This window comes from Saccoglossus kowalevskii, chromosome 14 (assembly GCF_978046115.1).
Source record: "Saccoglossus kowalevskii chromosome 14, keSacKowa6.1, whole genome shotgun sequence".
NCBI lineage: Eukaryota > Metazoa > Hemichordata > Enteropneusta > Harrimaniidae > Saccoglossus > Saccoglossus kowalevskii.
In genome coordinates, this window is record NC_140654.1 from 23,693,208 (window position 1) to 23,720,588 (window position 27,381).

Consider the following 27,381-nt stretch of genomic DNA (forward strand, 5'->3'; position numbering starts at 1 on the left):
GTATGCGGTGTTTAATTTGCAAAAGAAAATGCACAGAAAAAAAAAACGAAATTAATAACTGTAAAGAAATATATTTATATCAATACATACACACACAAAGTTTACTCGATGTTCCACTAATCTCGAATGATCACTGTTTAAGCGTTTATTTGTTTACTAGTTGTGTCTGCATTGATGCGTTTATTTACTGTAAAACATGTCATTTTAGCTAATTTAGCTAATGTGTAATTTCGCTAATTCAGAATGTCGCCAATTTAGAATAAAGTATATTCTCACAATGAGATTGTTGGCATTTTAGCTAAATTAAGATTTTGTTAATTCATGTATTGAGTCAAATTATCTAAAAATGGCATGTTGCTATTTCAATGTGTTTTACAGTATTTATTCGTTTGCCATTTTTATTAAGCGTATTTACATGCATTTATTTTTTATGTATGTATGTATGTATGTATTCCTGAATATTTCTGTGTGACATAACTCAGGCTGTTTATACATTTATGGTTGCTTTATTTGTTTCTGAGTTTATTTTTCAATATTCAAGGTTCTGAAGCCTCAATAAAAAGAGAGAAATATTTCGCTGCAAAACTGATGTTAGTAAGTTTTACAATAATATTGGGTTGCGTTATGAGTTCAAACATTGTAAAGCAATACATGATAACCTTACCACCTCGTTTATAATTCATCCCATTTACTTCACAAAATAAAGAAGATGTTCCATTAAACTCGAATTATTACTTGTAGACAAAAACAATAAATACGCATTTGTGTGAATTTAACTTTTTCATTTAAATGAGACGATGTATAACGGAAGCCATAATGACATGTATATCGATTGATTGTACTCACGGCTCTAATAAAGGTTAATTGAAATAGCCTCACAACGTTCCCAGGAGAAGCGTAAACCCATAATGCAAAAAACGTAATTTACTATAAAAAGTTGTCATCGCACAAGTTAGTTCGTACTCCTTCTCACTACATCCAGTATCAGGTACGTATACACTTGTATTTCGGCCAATTGACATGAATTGTGAATTGTATCATGTTAGTTAGTGCGTTATCTTGTCGAGCGGCGGTTTTGTACATGTGGGATTTGATCGTATAATTGATATTGTGAATTTTTATTGTATTTCTGAATACGGTCATAAGGCGTGGCAGTCGATCGCTTAACGCAGTTTAACTATTGAGTCTAAATCCCTCCTGTATCATTTCGTTTACAATGTACATTACACTTCCGGGTGTTCCAAAAGTATTTTTTCCGTTAATTTTTGAAATATGATAATAGTCAATCATTCATATTAAATAACCATGTTGGTACAATATCTGTCGATTTTGTAATAATATGACACTTATCCATGTTCTTAAAGACCGAGGACCTATTCTCCGCTACCTGCATGACATGGCGTTGACAAAGGAAGTTTGTCTGGTGGTGTTAGCTTGCCTCGTTTTCTTCCATGGTACAGCCAATGCTTGGAGGGACTACGATGAAGATACTGATTACCCGGACATATTGAGTAGGTATCTTTACGATTGGTCACGTATCATCATTTAAAATAGATTAATACCCTTATACGCGGACACTCAATCTTAATTCACACGGTACATTGATTATGTGTAAACTGTCGTGAACCTAGCGGGATGCGCGGAAATAAAATTTAGTTTGACGTCGTTTTAGGGGTGATCCAAACAAATGACAAATCTAGGCGAAATAATATTGTGTTCAAAAATGTGTAAATTATGTTCAATAGCTGTGTGCTAATATGCATGCATTAAACTGCAATTATACCGTCTTAGCGTAAATATCTATATTTTCAGTCGTAACATTCCTTTCAAATATTGTCCCTATCACTGATAATTGCAGAAATACAGAGTTAATACTCATTTCACAGCCGTTGCAGCGCGCGTTGGATTTTGTGAAAATATTGTAATGATTTAAAAATGATGAAAATGTTATCCTTATTGTCTTTTTTTGAAAAGCTCCAAATAAACATCCGCAAAATCTCCAGCCTCTGCGATTTCTTGTATGGTCTGTACATATTTGAATACATATCCCATCGACGCTCAAAATTATGTGCAAATATTTCATTATAACCTTTCTGCACTAATTGAGATTAAAAGTGAATACGATGTGTATGCAGATCTTTCATACTCATAATAGTCTGTATTGCTTATAATGCGACCAAGGCTATGTCTGCTTAATGAAACCAGTTTGTAAGGTACTGTGTTATTATTTTCAGACAATATTTATTATAATCAGTTTAGAAGAATGCAGAGAAATGGAAATACGCCAAATTTGGGAAGAATGTTTGGAAGTAAGGATTAGTTTTATTCTGTTGTACTTGATGAACTTTGACATATGTTGAATGGGCTACACGCACAATAATTTACCGGTCTTCTGAGTCACATGTTGTGAAGTCAGACTACGTCATCAACCTTAGGCTCGTTCGAGGCCGGTCGCAACTGAATGCAACTTTTTCAGGATTTCGCAGTGCTTAAAAGCGTATATCTATCTGTCGTACTGTTGTGATATACAGATATTTGGCAGATAACTTTATTGAATATTACACGACTTACCGGGAACGAGACATAATTATACACCAAATGCATGTCAGGTGACAGTATTCTCACGAGAATTTGTATCGTGATTTATCTCAAGAGATCGCCATGTGTTCGAAAACATGCTATGCGAAAACAATATTTTTCGGAAACTTTAGTAGTATTTAACGATAATTACCAAACGCAGTACTGCACGAATGACACACTTACCTCGTTCCATGAAATCCATATCAGTTGAAGTCAATGTTCCTAGAAAAGTGTTTTCCTTTTTTTTTTCTTAACGTTGACCCATTCCCTTCTCAAGTCGGGGTGTTTTTTTCTGTTCATTATTCGATCGAACGTGTTTACGTATTACTTGGTACAATTCGAATTATGTAACAAATTTCACAATAGATCTTAAATGCAAATGGCCGTCGAGATCTCGTCGGGATCGAGAGAGGCACGATATTTGGTTTTGCTTCCCATTCACCCCTGTCATCCGAGACAGCCATGGCTCGAATTATCATCATCGGATTACACATAGATCGATAAAACAGTGGGTGCGATGACGAGAGAAATGAAACACTATTTGAGGGGCGGACCAAGTCCCGTGGCTCACTCGCTCTTAACGATATCTGGCGGCCATTTTCGTCTGAGGTCTATTTGTATCCACGATTTAGAAACGCTGAGTTCATGTGTCGAGTTCACCTACGTTGAGTTCACCTACGTTGAGTTTTCATGTGTTGAGTTCACCTACATTGAGTTTTCATGTGTTGAGTTCACCTACATTGAGTTTTCATGTGTTGAGTTTACCAACATTGAATTTGTATACGTTGAGTTCACTACTTTGAATGTTCATATGTTGGGTCATCGTCCGAATCGCACAGTTTCGCTAAAGCCGGCCATTCATAACCGGCCCACGAACCAGTGCGTGATCGTGTGAGGTAAAGCTTTATTTCATTGCAGCTAAATTGAGTCATTTGATTGGACGCGCCAAATAACTGGTGCCGCCAATCAGAGTTGCTGTATCATAAATGTGGAGATCAGAGAGCTCATCACAAATTAAAACAATGGCGACGTGTAGGCTTTGCGCTGTTTCACTGGGAGCCAGAACATACGGTCTATATTCGTCGACACGTTTTCAAAATTTTTTATTCTAACGTTAACAATTTGTGGGCAAGTGAATGAGGACGATGGAATGTCTAAATATTTTTGCAAACTGTGTTTTAGTAAACTGACAAAACTGTCGAAACTGATAACATATCGCCCATCCAGTCTTCGTTGCAACCCAGGCTCTAGCGGCACCGTGGTTGCAACAAACACGTCATTTCTCTCAGATACAGCACTAAGTGCTTTCTTTTGATGGTTAATAAGCTCGTTCAGAGAAAAGGCTAGCAGCACGATTTGATTCCGCTATTTTAATTTTACCAAGTAATGTGTCATTTCTTTCATGAGTTCTGATTGGGTGATGCATATGAGCCGAAGTGAATCTTATAATCGTGTATTTGAGGGCGTGCGACATACAGTAAATCGTGGTGAAATCTGCCAAGGGTTAATGCTGAGGCTTTGGCCGAATAAATGGTTCTTGGCAGGAGAAGATGATGTTGGGTCCTCTTACGTTGGGTTATCTTACCTAGAGTTCACCTACACTGTATTTCTATACATTGAGTTCACCTACATAAAGTTTACATACGTCCACCGCGATACCGATAGTGAATGAACGCATTTTATTCAAGTCTGTACAGTATTCATTATAGATCCGATGTGGAACAAATATATTTCGTATCGGTCTGTCGTGCTGGCTCATAATAGCGATATAGCGATGCCAACATTTGTATTGGTGTATATTTCTTGGTATTCCAATAGAACATATTATTATTTACCTACAGAATTTCGACAGAATCTTCCTCCTAAGCAGAATGTCCCACTGTCCATATTACGGTGAGTGTGTTCACTAATATTTTTCTATCACACACAAATATCTGGTTATGAATAGTATCTACCGTTTTTTCTAATGTAAGTTCTTTGTCTGAAGTGTTAATACATGTAGTTAAAAACGTTTGTCGTGTTTTTTTTTCATATTTACATTAGTATCATTAACGAATGACGTCACTAAACGACATAATGCTTTAGATGCTCTGCTCTACTTATTCGTTGAAATTTACATTCAAATATTATAATGAGCTCGCGCATTTAATATTGCCTTTGCGTGTTTCAAAAGGTCTGTGATCTTCAGAACCGTACATCACATGTCAACGCCAAACATAGTATGTACTCGTCATGCTCTCAAGATTTTGTCACGTGTAATTGCCAATTGATATATTAGGCATGACAGTATTTTACTCAATTATCTTCAGTGTGTGAGCGCGTTAATTTCCGTATGTCTGACTCAAATGACACGGCCCGGCGTTGCCCATATATGGCGATTTCCGTAGAAACACCAGGCATGCCGTAATGTTATGTGTGGTTGTGTTATTTTATTCTGAAAATATATTTGAAATATAGCATAATTTGAAAGAGCGTGTTTAGATTCTGAGGATCGAGGCGGTTAACAAACTGACCATTTTTTGTTTGCAAAAAAGTAAATTAAAACAAACAGAGACAATATTGGCACCACATAGTATGACATTTCCGAACAGCTTTAAGCCTTACTCTGCTGACTATTATAAACTGAAAATTATGAGACAAAAAAGAAAATGGTTTTCGATAAAATTTTGTATTTGGACTTTCAAACAGTCATTCACGCGGAATGGATTGGCAACGTCGTTTCATGACATTCTTAAGTCGTAATTGGGTTACTAGTATTTGCGAGAAGAAGCCCTGTAAGCCGCGTGTAAGCGATAGTTTGCCATCTGTACGCATGCGTACGTAAATGTCAACTATAAAAACGGTGACATTAACTTCAGTTCAATCTATGGTGGCACTGTCATAAATAATAAATGTACTGATAAAACACGACATGTTGTTTTATAATATCGGTTCATTGGCCAATCACAGGGATGAGGAATATAACACGTCGTAACGTTGGCATTAATAATATATTTTTTCAATCAGCTCCTTAATCCCACTTATTTTTATTTTCTTTTTAATTCCTTACTGTTCTTCCTCATTTTCGATATCTGTAAGAATAATTACTCATCAAAACATGTTATATGTTATATATTTGTACAGACGGTGATTGGACGTACATGGCAATGTTTAAATAGCTAACAAGGTAAGTTCATTCATATAAATGACCTCCATTATAAGCCTCTTTCATGACAATGTTATAATTTTTCCCTAGGAGAAGGGGTACTCCAATAGTATTTTGGATTTGCCATCGCGTTTTCAACAACATTGATGCGCGTACATTGATGTTTTTCTGATTAATGTGATTTTTTTTAAGTTTAGTGATTTTTGTTGGTTCGCTGTACACTGTGAGAAGCAGAAATTCTAATAAAAATGAAGCTACATACGTGCGCATGCCCAATATTGGAAATTCTGTAATAGCATTACTAATAATGTAAAACACGTTTAAATAGCTGCATGCCATTTTAGCGAATTTGAATCCATACATGAATTAACTGAATCTTAATTTAGCTAAAGTGCCAACAATCTCATTGTGAGAATATACTTTATTTTAATTAGTGACATCTTGAATTCACGAAATAACAGATTAGCTAAATTAGCTAAAATAACATGCTAGCTAAAAATACATGTTTTACTGTATATCAGCGCCCCCAGAAGTCGGAATATATCATGGAGTATCATTTGTTTATGTGCTGTAACACAAACATACCAGTATAAGAATCAATGTAGCCCATATTGAACTTTTGTTGTCACATGTCCCATTTTATGATGTTTTCATGATTTTTCAATACTGATATTTCTTATTTCTTTTTCCAGATAGTATGCAAGACGTAACAACTCTGCCATTTGCGTCATGATCTTTATCTTTTGTTTATATGTTCTATTTGCCAATAAGATGTAATGATAATGTTTTGCTCAGTAATTCAGCCAATAAAGTCATATTTTTCAGATTCGGAAAATTCTGTTTCTCTTGTGCTTGATACTAGTATTTACATGATATGATCAATAAACCTACCCTATAAATCACGCCCTCTAGTGACAGAGTCACAATGACGTACTATACAAGTGAAGACAATATCGTTCATATCGACTACTGTGTTTAGCTATGTATTCATTCGTCATCTAGAATATTGTCAAATCCCTCAAAACTGAAATCTTTATTGATGTACGACTACGGATCATCACGCTTTGAACGGCCTTCGTGCCCGGCATTCAGCGTTTTTACAGAAAAAGTGTACTGAAGTCAAACTAACACCGGTATCACCATGCAGCTGTTGTTGTATCGGAGGCAAGGGGTTGAATACCAACAAGATTCTTCCAATTACGGTAATTAAAGAAGAGGAATCTTAAAGTCTGTTTATGATTTATAGCAATACTGAATTGCCATTGTGTCATTATGACAGGAAGGTAATTACTCAACCCAGTTACGTAGTCAAAAACGTATGAACCAGAGTACCATGGTTGATAGGAGACAAATTAATAATAGGCCACGCCTCCAACTGTGCCGGTGATTTATTCTACTTATATCGGTAATGTAAAGGGGAAATTGTATTCTCCAAACTGGTATTTTTTTTATAAATAGAAATTTCACTTTTCTTTCGTCAGTTCTTTTTTTTTCTTTCGAGTTTTAAAAATGTAGGATGCTGGAATCTTCATCCCTTCTCTATGTTTATAAACTAGATACCAGCCGATATCAACTCCACACCACCCCATACAGACTAGGTGTACAGTACATTATTGTTCCTGGACTCCCTGTGATATTACTTGAACTATTCTCAATGTTTTCAATAATTGAACTAAAGTGATACAGCACAGGATGTTGAGTTCAATTTTCAAGTTTCAATATATCTAAAATGTATTCATGTTTAATTTGATTGGTGTACATTTTAAAAATCGTACTCTTTCATAGAAATGAATGATACTACGATATAGGGATTTCTAGACTCTACTGACACATTTCATTACCATCAGTCAGAAAAGAGACCAATACTTTGCTTGAAAGCTCGACGGAGACTCGGGTCGTTGGTATTGTCACTAGATAGGATTCGTTTTTAACCTGAAGAAAAGGCTGCACTCTGACTTTCAGATCAAAGACAGGTGCCGTCATGGGAGAACAACTTTGTCTGAAAGTTCAATAGAAAAGAATAGAAGTGCCAAAGGGATGTATGGTTCTTGAAATTCTTCTTGTTGTTCTGGTCAAAGTTGGCGGTTATTCTCCGATGTACAATGACGTCATGTTCGAGTTTGTAATTCCTGGAGCAGTCGCCTACAACAGAAATATTTCATAGACTGTCTTCTTCAAGAGCTTTGTCTCAAATTGATAACATTCTTCAAACTGAATACACTTTAGGCATATATTTTTGTTGAGCAATTGTTTAAAGACAAAATAAACATGTCTTGAGAGTAGCCTTGTCGCGGTTAGAACGTAAAAGAATGTTGTAATGAGGTTGGATTCGGGGATCCTCGATTGAGACCAATTAATGTGACTGCAATGTTTCATCTTCTAGAATGTTACAAAATGCATATTTTTAACGTGTACCAGGGTCTACTCATAAACCGTTATGGATGTTCGATTTTTCCATTTTTGTTGGTTAATTCTTTCAATAATGACGTCACGGTGGTATATCTACGTTCATTACAGGCTCCTAATTACCATGATAACATAGTACAGTAGACGCGATGACGGATGAATGGAACAAATAGCAAGACAAAAAAAGTCTCGTGGCTCTCTCGCGCTCAACGAGATCTCGGCGGCCATTTACGTCTAAGGTATATTTATTATTCAGTCAAAAGTCTTCTATAAGTTCATTTATATTATGGTAACTTCAACTGAAACGCTGTCTTCATTCACTTTAGAACTATTAACGTTTTCATCTGCAGCATCCTCGCCCTCGTTCGCCGCATCGTTGTTGGTATCGGTATTACTCGCCTTGTTGTCGTCAGTATCCTCGTCCGACTCAGGTGCAATATTCACACATCGGGATATACTCGGATGACGAGTCAATTCTGATCTTGTTTTTGGCGCCAATATGACGTCAGAATTACTTTTACTGGTGAAGGAAAAGTTTGAAACGTCTTGCTGAAGAACGAGGCGGGTATTAAAAATACTTTTGTTCTCTCTGTAGTCGAGTTCTATATTTTCCTTCATTTTGTCTATCTTTTTATCATCTTTACGAAATATGAATTTCGCGTAGCATACTATTCCAATACCGAAGAGGACTGCAAGGAAAAAAGCAGTCAATGACAGTGCCAGTACAACTGATGTCGGAATCACTGGCTCTGTAATACAGCCATCATGCATGCAAACAGTTGTTGATACTATTGCTGTTGTGTTCGCCATAGTGTCAGTCTTCTCTTGTAATTTACACCACACTGCGAAAAACAAGTCGAGTTAGTTCTTACAAATTTCAGATCAAATTCTCATACGCTGACCAATACAGAGGAGCTTATTAGAAACCGATAAACGAAAATATTTTCTAACCGTATTTAACTATTGGCCATTTGTAGGTTTCATTGTCACGTGACAAATTGTAGATTCCACAAGATATGTTTGTTCGAGTACGTCATTAAATCCGCCATTTTGTAGCTATAGTTGATTGTTTGATGTTTGATTCACTGAAACACCGCGTGACTTGGTGGAACAGAAGAGATCTCGCGAGAAAACCACGCAACATGCCCCTAATACTGTGTTCCATAATCTCGCGCTATCTGGAAGAGAATGAAACTCTAATTGGCAAAAACGCATGGATTTCTCGTGCTCGACGGACGAGATCTCAGAGACATTTTCGTCTACGATCTATTCAGGTATGGATCAGTGAGGGTTCAGATTGATTGAGCCTCCACGTCGATGATGACGTAATCGAACACAATACCACGTGACCCAGAAATCCGCAAATGGTCTAATTTAAAGACGCAGTATTAATGAAAACATGTAATTTGAAATACCCCTGTTGTTGCATGTTGATGAATACGTTACATAATCGGCATTCGTTTGAAAAATGCAATGTGCACTGACTGTTTTAAGGCGTACATTCTCTGTATAGATGTGTATTAGTAGGTTTAGTGTGAATCAATTTATTTTATTTTCGCCACTGTAAAAACATTAGTTTTATGTTCACGTTGGTTTCTTGGTTCTAAATTCACTACACTGAATTTGATAATAAGACAATATGGTTTCTTAAGTTTCGTTAATTTCACTGATTGTTGTAGCGGCGTTGTCTCATACATATTGAACAACATATTAGCAAGATTACTTGTGTATTACATTTTGATTTGGCATCAAGCAAGAATAATTTTACAATCTGTCATGTATTTGAAAACAAAACAATCTGAAAAGTTAGACAATTATCATACGACATATTTTGAAACAAAAACAAGTATGCCCTGCCTAGTTCATATGAGATGTTCCTGTCGATATACGCGTAGATGATAGCCTATCATACACAACATATCCCCTTGGACCATCCCTGTTCAATATGAAAATCATGACGAATCAATAGTGAACAATTTAACATTTCCCATATATGTCGCTCTATTTCACAGAACTTCAAACCAACATACTAGTACTGTATGTACCAATTAAATCGTGGTCACGTGGTCACGTGATCATTACGGTATATAAACGAAACGGCATATAACTACAGAATTTCTAGAACGCCCATTTGCCAAATTAAGACTTGATATTTAATTCTGAGTAGAATCCACTTTTACATATTCAGCTAACGTATCCGCTATATTATATACTTTGTGTTATCTGATAAAGTCACGTGACTTTCCTTGATCATATATGTCTTGAAATATTGCGGAATCATATTCACAATAGGAAATGGAATCGCTTGTATATGTAGTTTCTCGAGTACATTCTCCGGGAACTTTGAAACCGGTCGACATCATCAAACTGAAATTAGCTAATACTAAGACTCAGTAAAAGTCTTGTATTTTGATGGTTTTGAGTTAACAGAAAAAAATAACGATAATGGTAGAGTATTAGTTCCACCAAGCCCCTCCCCCGTGTTAAACCTGGAAGTTCGAAATTCATATGATCACCACAACTTGAATTCGTCCGCGATATATAGTCATTTAGAAGTTCTGCGAACAGTTGTTCACTGAATGTGGTGTTAGAACTAGAGAAATGTCCCACTTCGCTCAAATTACACGTCGTTTATTCTAATTTCCTTAAACTACTAGTAAATTTACCGATGTCGGCAAGTGTATAAATCCCGCTGAGCTCTATGCCTTTTTTTCATTATCATTTGGATAAATGATGTTTCAAGGAGATTTCGGTTGTCTATAACAAGCTTAAGTGGAATTCAACTTAAAATTACAGTTAATTGATTAAGTTTCAAACATTAGGATTAGTATATCTAAATCTAATGCCAAGACACATACTACTTTAGTTTTAATGTTAATTTTCCAGTCACGAAACGCCCTCTTTTGATACCTTGCCGACGTATCGCACATTGTTAAACCACACTTAAATGCATAACACGGGAATGTAACTGCCAGAAAGAAACGTTTGTTACGCCGCCGTTATATCACGCTAACGTACGAACGTATTCTTTCAGCCGTTGTTTATCGCACGGTCTACTGACCGGTTCATGCATTATGTTCTGTTGAGTGGCTCATAACTAAAAGCTAGTATATTTGAACAATTCACAATTCGTCCGAGAGTCTACATTCAACGCCCTCTATTGATTCTATTGTGTGAACGGGGTCAGTGAATTGTTATGATATTTATTCAATTTAGTTTGTTTGCGATAAAAGTAGAGGAACACCCTGATGAAACGTCGACTAATATAAATAGAAGGGGTTTCTCGTAAAATAGTGCGAACCACCCTTAAGCACCTTGATTTCTTAGAGGTTTTAGTCAAAACTTGAAAACAGAAATTATCCTTAATAACTGAAGAAGTGCACTTCCTTATTTGAAAATATGGTGGTGCATGATTTGGGTATAAAGGTCACGTGTCAATAAAGTGAACTGTGTAATATACTGTACCTTCAGTTTATCCTCGATATGATGAGACTTTCCGGCATGTGACAGTTTCTTGACTTCTAGACTTAATAATTAGTAGTAGTAGAGTTGACTTAACTGCAGTTGAACAGTCTATAGACACGACCCCCTAAGTTACTAGCACGTATTAGTATATTAGCTAATGTTAGAGGGCGCTATCATGATTCATAAGACTCGTCATGGTATCACCAACTGTTCTTTGGTTGTGTGTTCATTTCTCCGACGCCAGGCTTGATAGTTTTTGTTTACGCAGATTAGTAATTCTCACATTTGTTATATGTAGAATAGTATATAGTCAGGCATCTCTGAACTTCGAATGTGAAAATGTGAGTTCTTCCTCAACTAACTAGGGAGGATAATTACATATATACATTGTATATTAAACTGTTAAACCTAAGTTTATTTTTTAAAACCATAAACAAATATACTGCAGTACGTCGTATGATTTCAGTCGACAAAAACGTAAAGACAGTTGCTAAGTCCAGATACTATATTTATTGGGTGACACGAATATTGTGAAAGTATTGTGAAAGTATGCACTCAGATAGTACTTCGTCGATACTCTAGCTGTACTGTCTTCGTGCATACTTTGAGGTGTCCTCGTAATAACCTTATTATTATACATCTTTTCATTCCAATGATACATCGTGAGAATGCCGAAAATCCAAGTAATTTAGAACAGATCAGCGAACTTCTTTGTGTGGAGTCCGGTCAAACTCTGGTGGCATCCAAGTTTGTTTTTATTATTAGAGGACGCTTACGCGCGTAATCATTCCATATTTGGAATTCGCATTTCCTTATATGGTAGGATGAAAATATCCCGTAAAATACCGCAAAATTACGGCACGCTGTAACTTATGGCGTTACGGTGACAGAAGTTATGAAAGAAGTCAGTCCAATGGTATGATAAAAAATATTCTTGTTTACAAAATGTGGAATCTACGTATTTATGAAGATAATGGACGGGTAGAATATGTTTCTGGTTTCGAATTGATCAACACATAATTGATCACATTCAATTGGTCGCATAGCCGGACGCATTCACTCGAACATCATGATCGTGTAGAGAATGAAAAAGACTCGAGGGTAAAAACTACCAGACCGAAATGATGTAGGTAGTCACGAAATTACTTTTTTGTTTATATTACTTTGTACACTCCCTGTACGAGCCCAAAGTGGTATCTAAGAGTAAATACTTTCGGGAAATTGAGGGGGTGCCAGTACATTTCGACAAGGGTGTATCGCCGAATGAACTTCGGATTTACGGATTTCTTCTGTAATACAAAACTGTATAAAGGTGTGCCTGAAACTATTACATTTTGGTATTAGCTGCATTTGAGTAAATTTGACAATTATTCAAAAGTTCCAATAATACAATCTTGTATGCATACTTGCCCCGACTCGGAGATGCGCATGCGTAGACATCATCATTCAGTTTGATCAGGCGATGTTTTTCATCTTTTTGTGAGCATATATTTTAATTCTTTGTCATATTATAATTAAAACGTAGAGCCAAAACACATCAACCTTTGTGAACACGTTAATTTTTCGTACCGAACTGGCAGAAAATGCAACATTAAAGTCGTCGCTCCACATCCATGGACTCATAGCAACGTATAAAACACATGTGAATCACAATGTTTACTTTACTAAACGAAATTGGAGCACGCGTGAAATATTCGTAATATCCTCCATATTAAATATACCCCCTTTGCCCCCGTCGAGGACGAGACTGACACACCAACTCAAAAAACAATGTACTGTCACAATATGAAGAGTTTTTACAAACGATAACTATTTGACATGCATGAGTTAGGTAATCGTAAGTACAGATGTCCTATCCGTTGCACCCCCCTGGCGTCAAAATGTTTCTGTGACGTCAGTATGGCGTAGATGTTTGAAAGCAATGTATTTGGTTTGACGGACGACAACAGATCAAAACACTATTCTTGTGATAGTGGGCCTTCCTTAACCTGTATACGTCATAGAAACACCTCAGTCGTCGACAGATGGCGCGATTTATGGAAAAGTTGTATTCATGCATACGACGAGACTTTAAATGAAAGTATAACTAAACGGAATTTAGCGTCTAAGGAATCTTACGATTGGTGAAACGGTACGGTGGAGTGGTGACTGGATGGATTGATACGCAAGGATAAGCATTGACTAATGGGTGACTGCGATAGTGGATAAAATGGTGGATGGGGACGGGGTTAATTGCAGTCTCTTCACTATTTCGTCATTCATTCCGGTATCTATACGATTCTCACAGTTTTTCTATAACAATAACAGCCGAACGAATGAAATTGGTTAATACTAAAATTGTATTAAAAAAACGCTCAATACTGCATATAGATTATATAAACATATCAGTTTATAAGTAGTCTTCGTATAAAATATGTGATCTGATTGTCATACTTAGTATAATGCAAAATATAAAAATAACACTTGCATAAATGTATTATTTGGCAGTCCAGGTGACATAAATATCAGAAGAATTTTTGATCCGCATAAAAAGAAAATCGTATACAATGGGTGAACAAACTTGTTGTAATAGGACCAACGGTTTTGTTTCATTTGATTTAGTGTAGTGTAGTCACGGTGTAGTGTAGTTTTGGGTAGTGTAATTTTGTGTAGTGTAGTTTTGTGTAGTTTTGTGTAGTTTTGTGTAGTTTTGTGTAGTTTTGTGTAGTGTAGTGTAGTGTAGTGTAGTGTAGTGTGGTGTAGTGTAGTGTAACAATTAATGAAGCGAAATTTAAGTACTCTGTAACGCCATAATTATAAACAATTATAGAGTATTCCCAACATGTTTGTTATTAACGGTATTTAGCTTATTAAAAACTCATGTCTAAGCCAATAACAAAATAATGGTACAATTTATCGCCAAATTAAAAATAAATTTGATCAATTTAGACATTTTCACTTTTTCAACGGTCAAAGGACAGATAGGTCAAATGTTCCATCCCCTCGCTGTGCCTGCAGTTCCAAAGCATATGCCAAATTCATGATGTCATCAATAACGTCAGATTCATTTAGGTCATCGTCATCATCGTCACAATTGTGCATATCAATTTGCATGTCCTCGTTTTTCACAGTCTCCGTATTAGGTGTATCATCGTTGAGTGCAGCATTCTTGGCAACCGGTTCGTCATCGACAAATGCAGCATTTGTAGCAGCGTATTGGGCATCGTTTTCTGGTTCAATATTGACATATCTCGATACATATTGCGGCCTGTCGTCTTCGGATGCTCGCGGGGTTCTCCCTAAAATAACTTCCGAATTAACTTTACTGATGAATGAAAAGTTAGAAGTAGTTTGTTGTTTCGGGGTGCTGAGGTTTATCGAACTGACATCTTGTGGTTCGCTTACAGTTGGGTTCTTAGTCGGTTCTTCATTTTTAGTTTCTTTTCGGCAATGTTTTTTCACATAACAAATCATCACTATTGTGAATACGATGGCACAGAAAAATGCCACTAATGATATAATAAGCACCAGTTCCGATGAGAGAGTGGGGTCAGAATCGCAGCCATTTCCCGCGCAAGGATCTGATGTCGTAGTGATGTTTAGCATTTTCTGATCTTTGTAAGTAACTACCGTCTGGTAGTACCTGTCGGCCGTCCCAGGTATGACGTCATCCACTGTGAAAATGAAGACAGGTTACTAGTATACTAAAAAAGAAGTCATTTATGTGCTTCAAATGAATGAACGAACGAACAAGCGAATGAATAAATGAATGAATGAAAGATCACCGTGACGGTTATTAGGAAACCGTTGATAGGAACGAGGGACTGTGTTTAAGTGGATAAAAATGTTAAGGTGTGTGTACATGGCTGCGTGTATGGGTGGGTGGATGTGTAAATTCATGTGCCCTGTGCGTATAATTAATCAACTATATCTCACAAATGCATGCATATACTAGAACATACAGTGCTGTTTTTTTAGATTTATAAATACGTGCGTGATGGTTATGGAAATATACATATCTTGAAAAAAGGACGGAAAGCGACAAATGAACGGCGTCGACATTTCGATCAATAATTAATAACGTTTCCCGCAGTTTTGATTTAAATGATTATTAGAAGATGAAATAGAAGATGTTTTGATATTCAATATAATTTGAAATTGCATTATTGTGTTAATAGTATGGAAAAGGTGATTTCATTACAGTTGAATGTCGACAGCGCCATCAACGCTAGTATGATTAATAAAGTATGCCGCGCAGTGTAGATTTCATTAACAAGTTTTGGAGGTTTGGGATATTAACTCTATTCATTGCAAGGTCTTTAAATAGCCGAGTATTCTCAATGGTATCATTGTCCTGACGGGGCATTGGTGTGGTCACTTTTGTTATTCACTTTTGTTATTCAGATCCAAGCATCGCCTTTACTAACGCCCTCTGCTACGTGATATGCATCGCCATGCACGTCGTGACCTGCTTACGTAGTGTGTATTACACGATAACTACGTTTATTTTCAACTCACTACGAGACCTTTTGCGATACATAGAAACCTAAGATGCCATTGTATCCAGTGAATTTGACATGTTAAAGCATTGTCTGACACGGTTCACTGCTATTGTTCGTAAGTGACCCTTACGTGGTGATCGTACCGTCGTTGCGTTATACATTTAAATAAATTTAAACTACGCAGTACATACGTCCAACTAAGTGTGCTGTTATTCAGACGTTTAACGAATTGAAGTACTACACTTACCTGGTAACGAAGACGGTTGTCATGGTGTTATATCTTGATCGTCGTCTTAATTAATGTCTCAGTGGCACGACATCTGTCTATGTTGTTGTCGATATGTACATATGTCGAGCTGTCGGTACACAGTTCGTATCCATAAAACAACTGTATGGCGAATGCGTGGAATGTAACAAACAGTATACACTATTCAAATCGCTCAATACTGCTATTATGTACAGGTAGCGCCATTTTTTCTTTGCTTTGGGTTCCGATGATGCGACCCCCTAAGCTATTGAAAAAGTGAGAGCCACGGTTGGCCAGTCTTATATAATGCGAATAACGCGACGACTGACACGTACGTCGACAGTAAAGCAGTGAATTGCGTTCACAGGGATATATTATTGCAATAGTGAGAATACTTGATGTTGAAGCGTCCCCATTAAACACCCAATTACTACGCAGCGGCGACGATTTTGTAAAACTATATTACTATGAATTGATGTTGTTTTAATCTCAGACTAGTTGTATTGCTAGTCTGAGTTTTAATGAAGAGTTGTAAAGTCACTCACAAATGGTTAACATGTCTATATACATATCCGGAAATGTCAAATTAGCTGCGTTTTTTAAATATGTTTTAATTCATGATGTAATACTTAGTCAAGTAGTCTGGCATAGTCAGGGCTTTATTTCCTTTGTGTAAAAACTGTGCATTTTCAATGTTATTTCGGGGTCTCGAAAATGTTTTTAACGTGATCGCTAAACCACTGTGACCGCAATGTTTTTCATTTAAACAAAAAAGAATTCCCAACGGTGCCAGTCTACTAGTCAAGATGAACTATGAATGTGAAAACAAGCACCTGAATAGTCGGGAATATATTCATGTTTCCCGGCTAGTTGCATGATATTAGCAAAACACATATGCGATATACATAACATAGGCACCACGTGTACCACAATGTCAATTTTTAATCAGAATTCCAGATAGACTTATGCTTATTTGGCATTTCATCCAGAGGGCCATTAAGTGGTCATCCTGTACCGTAATTCACGAGGTTCGCTTCATTGGCAAAACTGGACTTCAATATATAGCGCCCTCTAGACACTACGGCACAGTCTCGCGACCATCTTTGCACGTGATTCAATGTACATCGCCGTTGTATAACATATAGGTTATGATTTCAGTGTCAACATTTCAGCAATTGCCTTTACAAATTGGCACTAATATTTTATTAAAAATAAAAATCGGAGCGAAGGATTGCTATTCACACATTCACGCTTTAACAGCCGATGATTTGTTGCAAGAGATAAAAATTGTTGTCACTGTTGCATATTTCCGCACATCGAACCTGGCTTTTGAGTGGTCATTCTCAAAAATGGTGAAAATTAGAAAATGGTTTAAATTTGTTGATGAGGAAAAGTATATCGACCTTGTATAGCAGACACTACGATAACATGCACATATTTTGTCGCATTCGTCATTTTAGTTTAGTGCGGCTTCTGTCACCGGGTCACCCGCATTTTATAGTTTGCTTTTTTTAAAGATTCATCGTCGTGACCAAACATATCACAACAAATTTACTGCGTGATTATTTGTACGGACGATTAAAAATTAAAGTTGTTTCACTTCACGAAATTTCCTAGCGCATTAAAATTATATAAAATTTCCATCATACGTTTGTTATGGGTTAAATTATTAATTAAAAATACTAATCAAAATTCATAGAGTGTCACGCCGATATCAAAATGTTATCTAGTCACACTCATTAAAATTCATCGCACAATGTGAAATAAGACAGTGTGACGAAATCACGAATAGACAATAAATTTATGAATTAGAAAGTACCATTAACGGCTCACTTTAATGACTTTATTCATATGCATTAAATTGAAGAAAGAACATAATAAAATGACAATATAGAAGCTATGCTTAATCGCACGCCAAAGAAACAGCAGGCGGATATGGAATGGGACTCCAAACAAGCTACCTAACGTATCTGCAAAGAAAAAAAAAGCGTTCTATAAATATGCCTTGTTTACTTCGCATTGGATTAGCATGCCGTGGCAAGTGGAACAGTAGACCTAGTAGACCTTATCGGACCTATACGCATACAATCACCTCTTAAATTCAGTGTCAATAGCAACATCTATAAATGTTTTAAAGAGGCAAAGTCGATGTGTTTGAGAATGTTTAAATAATCATTCTTGTATTGTAGGTTCATAAAAATATTATGGCACCATTTATTATAAAATAAAATCCCAGTTTTGGCAATACTCATAACAGTATTAGTTTGATGGAAAACTCGCCATGTTATCAAACGAATAATATTATTTTTGAAAGCAAAACATTATGTTTATTTCACGATAAATCATATATGGATACAATATGGAAACACAATATTTAAACATGCTAAACAAGATTCAAAACTTTCTATTGTAGCAAAAAAAACTTCAATAACACTTTCACGTGCTAGGAAGGTTATTACCTCAATATTGATATTGGTACAGTTGGGGTTCCAGGTGGGTATCCATTCTTTCTTCTAAGAGCTGAAGTAAGAACACAAACTAGCATTGTAACTTCCATATGACACTTTTCCCATAGTAGTCACGCCCTCAAGCAGCGAAGAGTCTCTATGACGTCAAAATGGTGCAGATGAATGAAAGCTTTGTCTTTCAAATTAACACCTGTCTACGTTTTATTCAAAATATAGTAACTTTCTAATATGTATATATTGTTGATAGAAGACTACGTTGCCCAGTTACATCATAGAATCGCCTCGTCGCTAGAGGGCAGATCTCAAAAATAGCAAATCAGTGCAACAGTATTACCAAGTAGTACTCGGGTTGTCCAAGAAAACGTGCTCTAATCATGAAAATGATTGCTCATGACTTTGCAACTGTATCTGAAAACTAGTGTCAAGATCGAGACTACTAGTATCACATTATATATTCACATACTATAAATTGTTTATAAACCAATTTGCATATTTATACGTTTGTTGAATAGTTAGTTATCCATGCTAATGAGTCAGACGAGGATTTGATACACCTTGAGCATGTATAAATAAATAAATTAATAAAATAATCCGTCAAAAACGAGAGCGCGATTTATAGCTAGGATACCCAACTGAACACAGTCGGTACGCTTTAATATCACCGCTAGCTAATTAAATACTGATTTTTTTTCTATCTTTGTTAATCGGTCATTGACATGACCTTGCAATCAGCTTCCCTGACAGGATTAATGATCAGTGCGTTGAATGGGACTTTTATTGTCAAATTTGTGTTCGATGTTAGACGTACATATTTCCTGGACACGTTGTTATTCGAATACGAATACTTATTGTTCGATAATATATTAGGCGCTCATGTACGTTGAATAGTGGATGTTCCGCTCACTGCGAGATCCCGCGAGATACCCTGACAAGCTTTGCTTCAAAATATCGTCCTAGCATAACGTTATGCGATGTACTATTTTCCACGCTTGCGATCCGTCGACAAACTCACAATGCTACGGCTCAAGAGCCTTTTACATAAATTTGGTGTTTCGACATCAAATTCTACTCCCATTGCAGTTGCCAACAGTCTGACCATTGTATTCCGATAAAGTGCAGCGATCATGCCCTTAATTTGACTGTCTAATCATAAAATTTGGTCTTTGATCATTGCTTAACCAATACTGGTAGTCGTTTTTATATGATACAGCTTGGATTTCGACCACCGGATGATGGTTAAGGACGTAACGCTTGGTCACGCGAGATCTCGCAGTGAGCGGAGCATGGCGTATTAACAGTACGTACCAGTAAATTAACGCGCATGCGCATTTCTATATTTTAATTAACGAAGTTACGATGACCACGTCTGAAACAGCATTGGTTCTTTCACATGCAATATCAACCAAGATTTTTAAACAATCCTCAGCTCATAGTCAACAAATGTATGTTTAAAGCGGGAGGGTCGTCACCTGCGCACGCGCGGGAATTGAGTCCCAAGCGACGATGACAACACACGCTGAAAAACGCAAAGACTCATGGGTGGACGCTTGCTTGTAAACAATGACACGCCATGGCCATCTGACGATTGCACAGGTGATGACTCTTCCGCTTTAATAGTGACCAAAAATATGGGATACGGCATTACTACATGCAGTCAAGCGTAATGTCAGAACGTTTCCAATAAAAAGGCAAAAATAGTTGGTGTTTATCCGCATACTAATCAGCAAAAGCATTATTCATTATTTTTTACATCGCTTGTTTCAGTATTTTCTGTATTTGCCACAACTTCTAACAACTCGTATTAATTTATGCGCATGCGCATTCTTGAATTATATACAAGTTCTTACCTCCAAATAAGCTTTCTAGTTGTCCATTTGCCATTCTACGACCGCCTCGCTGTGTTCTACGAAATGCTTTATAAACTATATTATCTGTAATTAGATACGCATATGTTTGTTATTGAAAACAAATGTTAACGCGTGACGTCATTTGATCTGAGACATAGATGTAGTTCTCAAGAGACCATTTTCCGTTGACTGCGAGATCCCACGTTATGCGTGAAATCGAACGTAAAAACATGACAAACAAAAGTCATAGCGTCGTAGTGGCGACAAACATCGCGTGGGATTCGACAAACTCGAAAGTATTGGGGGGGGGGTTATTTCTATGCTTAATAATGTGCTGTACACATTTGATGATGGTCAATTTTGATGAAGTACTAGGGTATTCAAACGCAATATTTCCCTGTCAAAGACAGGCATTTCGGTGTGAGCTACAAAATATAAAAAAATCGTCTTTCACGCAACTCGCAAGATCTCGCAGTCGAACGGAAAATCACCTATTAGGCAGTACGAATAATTTTACTATATTCAACAATGAACTGAATATAAAATTTTGGAAAATTTAAATTTTCACGGCACACTATTGTATTCGTTTGGCGTATTTTTTTTTCACATGGGATAATATTCTATGCTCAATGATTATAAATATGTCATTGTCTTATTCTATTGCCGTGTTTTCGCAACACTTCAACGATTTCACATTTTAGTGGACACAAGGGAGAAACAACTCTTAATCTGTTTTTTAAATGCCTGATAAAGTACAAGCGTAATACAGTACCGCGTGCATTATGGCAGCCTGAGTGTGCAACGCATTGATATCATGGAGTGTGATGACATTGGTAACACCACGCAGTAAACTTATATAATTATATCATATATTTATATACATTTAATATATGTATCCAGTGTATCTTCTGCTTTCATTCGATCTACGGCCTCTCAACATAATTAGAACAATAGTAAGTACGTGCCATAAGAGCTAATTTAAAACGTAAATAATAAATGTCGTATTCCTGAATTTGGATCACCAGAGTCTATTGAGGCGGACAAACTGTTGAAGATTGCATTTATATGGGTCATCGAAGTGCAGTAAATAATTGAGATGTAAGAAAAAAAACGCGACAAGAAAATAAAGAGTATTGTTCTGAATAGAAAGTTTAATCGTTGCACATCGCGGTTTTTTATACAACTCTCATTAACTGTAATTTTAAGTACATAATGGAGATCATGTCAGTTGTCACGTTGCATGAATCGTATTTGTACAGACGCTACGCAATGTTATCGTCGAGTCGACAAACACTCCGTGCCATTTCGGGTTGGAATACATGATTATGCAACTCAAATACCCCCAAATGTATTTTTATTACCATCACTCTGCCAGACGACAGTACAACATGAGCTACGATGAAATGAAATAATTTAGAAAGTACGAACAATCATCAATACGATACGAAGTGACATTTTTACCAAATAAGCAAAACAGAAGTATCATTTCGATACATGAGTGTTAGTTAGGTTATATGTTTACGAGACAAAAAAAGATTTTCTGAGAGAGAACCAAATTGAGTAGCTTGAACTTCGCGTAGTTAATCACGCAAGATTTTGGGGGTGAATGTGACGTGACACTTAGCAACCAATTCATACGTAATATTATGTTAGGCGATTGGTGAAATACAAGTATTGATTATACAAGTATTCAAGTCAAGTGAATGTTACGTTAAATGTAAAATGTTCAGAATACCGAGATTGCGTCACATGTAAAACCGTGCAATTGAAAGATGTACGTAAGTTGAAGGGGAAAACCGCAAAATAAAAAACCGTATCAGGTGGTAAAAAAGTGAAATGTGGTGATCTAATCAGGTGACACTCGCGGGAAGTGAAAGTCGTGAACCGCGAAAGTAATAACATATGGATTCCGACGAAAACTGCATAGATGAGTTGTTTTACAGATAACCTTATTGCGATGTACTTGGTTATTTATTCTATACAGTTTATTGATCTAAATTTGAATTGCAAGTTTTTAAATAATCTAACAGTAAACAAAACACATCTATAGGGTTTTTACAATTCACACGGGCCCACGCACAAAAGTTATTTCATGGAATAAACAACCAAACCCCTCTAATGTAAAATTTGAGAAAACTGACACATATCAACAGGTATTTTCTGCGAAAATCTGTCAGGGGCCCGGGATAAAAAAAAAAGTCATCGCCAGTCGACAGTCTGTTGTCTTATTTTCAAACTAATGCTAGGAGTACATCGTCTATTGAGCTGAAGATTGGATTTCACTTACTTAGTATCTGTGGAAAGTCTGGGTGATATTTACTATCCGTCCATGGCTGCGTTGCGTCAATTAGAATCATGCCACTGATCACAAGCAACAATCCCAGATATCTGGTTTTCCACGGAAAGCGCATTACAAGATTCAATCTAGAGTAAAGTGGAGGTCTGTTAATATGGCATACGTGTGACGTTGTCTTGATCAGATAGTAGTACGCAAGTCGAAACCCGGTGCACTGAAGGGTGGTGTTCATTTGCATAGCGATGCAAATGAAGCTGCATTGCAAAAAAAAAAAAAAAAAAAGTCGACGTCACCCCGAGAAAATTAGGATCTAACACAAAACAAAAATGTAATAGGGCGAATAGAGCAAAGACGGGTGAAAAGTAAACACGTGCTCTAGATTGTTACTTATTTATAATTGCAATGATTGTGGATGCTACATTCACTGCGCTGTGTGTGAAGAAAACGTGGACATTCCCTTTTTTCAGTTGCCTTAGGTAAGTTTAATACAGGCTGCTATAGGCGCATTGGTCCATTATCTAAATGGATGATAGGTACGTACTCCGAGAACCTGTGCTTATTAAACCCGGGGGCTTCAAACGTGATAACAATCAAATATGCATATCTGATTGCAGATAAGTAATTATGAACGAGATAAAAATCGGTGTATGAAGTATAGTATATAATTCCGAAGATTATTTCCATGAGTTTTCATGCCTGTATTTTCAGACCCAGCAATAGTATTGTTATATTTATTAAAACCGTAAATCTAAATTGTCTAAACCATAAATACCTTTGAAGCTGACTTTATTTCCATTAGTTCTTATTTATAAAATTTATTCTAGATATATGTTGAACACGATAGTCGTTAATATCAATTTCCAATCATTATATTTTGTGGTATAAAGTATTTTAAGGAGTATTGAATAGATAATCCAACTCAAGTTAGATATGGCCGCTGGGCATACGAGAATATAGTATCAATTCTGACCAGAAACGTTATTTATCAATATTTACAAGTACAATACAGCGCAATGATCGTCGGAGTGCATTCAAAAATAAAACTGACATATATAATTAAAAGACAATGGGTAAATACAATTACAATAGCTGTTTTTTTGTCATCAACAGTTGTGCCTAAGACTATTTTGTTTTCAACGCATACTAGTATATTGGCACACTGTCGGTAATAGATAGAAATAACTTGTACGTTCGTTCCTTGCTAACATAGAATGTTTATGAATATTAAATGAGATCATTCTGTACTTACCTGTGTGGAGCAATCAAACCGGTTATAAAACAAAAAAGACTTCGATCTGCGAATGTTTCAATATAAAGTGTACACCGTAGGAGTGAAATGATGCTTTATAGTAGAATTTAGTTCAAACGAAAGTATAAATTGACGCAGAGTATGTTATGTGTATCGTGGGAGCACGCAAGTGATAGCTTATTAGCGAACTGAACTCTCATTCCCTAACTCCTGAATAATAAATGACGTAAACTAAGCGTCTCCTCCTACAATAGTTAGTGTTTGTTTATTCAAATTACAAAATAATAAAAATAAAAATTAATAAAATAAAGTCAAAAGATTTAACGGTATAAAAGGAAAGACATCTAAACGCAATACGAGGTTATCCCACTATAGCATGATACATTCAAAGTTCGTTGAGATGCTTTGTACAAGTGACGTCATCAACTTCTTCGAAAAAAATATTGTTATTTCTTGTAACGATAATTTATAAATAAACATTATTGGGAGTTCGGATCATTAAATCCCGTGGGTATCTTTTGTTATTCGGTGTGGAATCATCAAATCGATATATGGTACCATCCTTGATGGCACAAACCTCGCACCTGTTTTATTGGTAGTAAATGTACAGCTCGGTTTACTACTTAAACTAACAAGTTCATTTTTCGTGCATGTTGGACTTTGACATGGTATACAGTTTGAATTACAGTCCACGTATCTTATTGTTAATTTTTTTTATGTTTTCGATATATTTATATATCCTTTATATTCAAGAAAGCGCACGTTATCAAACATATGTGACGTAATTGTTAGCGTGGTCACACTGTGTAGGTTCAATGTCCGACCTGCCGATTGGGCAATTACAAAATATACTGTAAATGTATTAATTATTCACTGGGTTTAAATTTCGCTTTTTTTTGCTGATAATTATAGTCCGCTAAATTAAATCCAATAAAAAATAACAATAAATCTCATTGTTTCTTTGACAAATTCGTGAAGTTAAAACACAATGAATATGCTCAAAGCATTAAAGTAGTGAAATTAAATGTCAGTGAAAATAAATGATTTTACAGTATGATCCATTCGGCTCGATTAATTTGAAGAATGACGGCGCAAAGAGGTCGTAAATGTGTTATGTGATATGTTCCAGTACACAGTGAACATGCCCCCTGTGTAGCGGGCTACCGCACGATAGCTGAAACTTGTTCTCAAGTGACAGGGTCACCAAAAACAAAAATAACCGACAAAAGTGAATAGCTAACAATTGCTTGTTAAACGCCAAGACATTTCTTGTATATGCACTCCTAAAAACCTGTAGTACGACATGACGACTGTCAGCCGGTCATCTTAAAATATGGTATATCAGTATCTGTATGGATTGTATCTCGGTCATTATTTCTCTTTTCGTTCATAATCGTGGATCATAATAAATAACCCGCGTGTTTTCTATTAGGGTTTGAATGGCAAGTGATGTGCATTCATAAAACAAACTCTCCCATTTTTTTATTATACAGTTATAAAATATTAATTATTCACCCTAGACCTTCATAATGAATGATTTTTATAATTTATTTTGAGTAGTGTGCTTCTGATGGTATACGAACGAGTTTATGTTCTCACCTCGTCGTAAATTCTTGCTTGATATATACTATAATCTTCATCGATCCCCCAATTAACTGTATTTGTCACGCAAGCGCAAGTTACCACAATTTAAATAAATTCTAAAAACGTGTATTCAACAGATTCCGAGTATCCCAATTACGGTACTGACGTGGGTAGACGTGTGAACACCACGGTAGCCTAAGGTGTTGAACTGGCAAACCCATTAATGCATATTAAGTCACTGAGATGATGTACGACTGTTCATATTATGCTGCTGAATAGGAGTCAAAGTTCACGGTGAGTGGTGAGTGTCATGTCATCGCATTAGGCGTGTTGTAAATAAAAATAAAATACAAAAACTTATAATTTGTCAAGGTTTGTTTACAATACGTCAACATTTAGCCGGTTGTGAGTCAGTGAGACGTCCTTGGACGAGTTTATGATGATCATTGATTACTCATCACGCTGGCCACGATGGTGTCACACATAGTAGTAATAACCAACGTGTTGAACTTGAACGTGCAGTTTACGAGTTTCCTCATATTTGAAAATCTTGTCGTTTGTATACATTTATTCACCAGCCTATCAGCACGCCTATGCATCTATCTGTGCTGTGGTATACATATTCACTAAACTATGCGTAATTTTTATTCAGTTTAGTTTAGACGGATATAGTCGCTGAGATCTCGTTTAGAGCGAGAAAGTCACGAGTAAAATAGTCTTTTATTCTTTTCCAACGAGACACTTTTCATTCCATTGATTTATGTAACGATGGAATTTGAAACAATGGACGTGATGACGGGGTGGAACACTATTTGAGAAGCAAAAAGAAGTCTCGTGGCTTCCTCACTTCTAGCGAGATCTCGGCGACCATTTGCGTCTAAGGTCTATTGAAAGTTTAAAGCGGGTAGACGCTTGTTTGTAAACAATCATGACAGGCTATGGCATTTTGGCGCATGCACAGGTGACGATTCCCCCGCTTTAATGTACTGTCTTGCCCACGATTACGACATTTTGACAGAAAAATGTGTAGCCGTGCATATATTAAAATTTATTAAGAGTGACGCGGTTAAATTCGACGTGACACTCCTGAAAATATATTCATTCCGAAACATGTAATTATGCAATTCACAGTAATACCAGCAGACTCACTTCATGACATTGTTTTCAATTGTCAAGCGATAAGAAGACAAATAATTATAATTAATAATGAAAAACAATAAATTGAAATCAAATTAAAAAATTAAGCCAACCAGAGTCTTATTTTAATCAGATTGGAGTTATGCAAGCAGTGATTGTGTGTTTTCAAATTACTTTAGCAGTAGCTAGACTCTGGATGCTGTCTAGCACTAATGTATTTCTACAAACAGACAAACAAACACAATAACAAGAAACTCTGATTTAATAGCCCTTATACGCAAATGGACGCGAAGATGTCACTTAGAACGTGAGGTCTGTTAGCTCCCGCCATTGCTTTCACTGCCCCTCTGATTTATGTAATCATTGTACTTGGAACAGTAGTCAGAGTGAAAACAAAGCACTGTTTGAGGGCGCACAAGAGATAGGCAATGCCATCAGAAACAATAGATAATTGAGTATCCTGCAGTGTAATAATA

At 36.3% G+C, this 27,381-nt stretch overlaps 2 protein-coding genes and 2 long non-coding RNA genes across 4 annotated transcripts; 1 reads left to right on the forward strand and 3 right to left on the reverse strand.

The window, feature by feature from the left end:
* The first annotated feature begins 935 nt into the window (after positions 1 to 935).
* Positions 936 to 6,560, forward strand: LOC144355238 (uncharacterized). Its single transcript, XR_013421197.1, has 6 exons — positions 936 to 988; positions 1,365 to 1,511; positions 2,235 to 2,309; positions 4,422 to 4,473; positions 5,704 to 5,746; positions 6,418 to 6,560. It is a non-coding gene; the product is annotated as an uncharacterized LOC144355238 (long non-coding RNA).
* Positions 6,543 to 11,720, reverse strand: LOC146734606 (uncharacterized). Its single transcript, XM_085507703.1, has 2 exons — positions 11,597 to 11,720; positions 6,543 to 8,973 (listed from the first exon to the last, which is right to left on the reverse strand). The coding sequence occupies exon 2, from the start codon at positions 8,939 to 8,941 to the stop codon at positions 8,411 to 8,413; it is 531 nt and encodes a 176-aa protein (XP_085363829.1). The 5' UTR covers positions 8,942 to 8,973; positions 11,597 to 11,720; the 3' UTR covers positions 6,543 to 8,410.
* A 2,740-nt stretch (positions 11,721 to 14,460) lies between these two features.
* On the reverse strand, positions 14,461 to 16,545 carry LOC100374559 (uncharacterized). Its single transcript, XM_002731056.3, has 2 exons — positions 16,325 to 16,545; positions 14,461 to 15,249 (listed from the first exon to the last, which is right to left on the reverse strand). Exon 2 carries the CDS (start codon positions 15,179 to 15,181, stop codon positions 14,546 to 14,548), a length of 636 nt encoding a protein of 211 aa, XP_002731102.1. The 5' UTR covers positions 15,182 to 15,249; positions 16,325 to 16,545; the 3' UTR covers positions 14,461 to 14,545.
* A 1,608-nt stretch (positions 16,546 to 18,153) lies between these two features.
* Positions 18,154 to 24,342, reverse strand: LOC100374404 (uncharacterized). The gene is made up of 5 exons (XR_438077.2): positions 24,185 to 24,342; positions 22,927 to 23,063; positions 20,640 to 20,723; positions 18,784 to 18,844; positions 18,154 to 18,294 (listed from the first exon to the last, which is right to left on the reverse strand). It is a non-coding gene; the product is annotated as an uncharacterized LOC100374404 (long non-coding RNA).
* Positions 24,343 to 27,381: the final 3,039 nt, after the last annotated feature.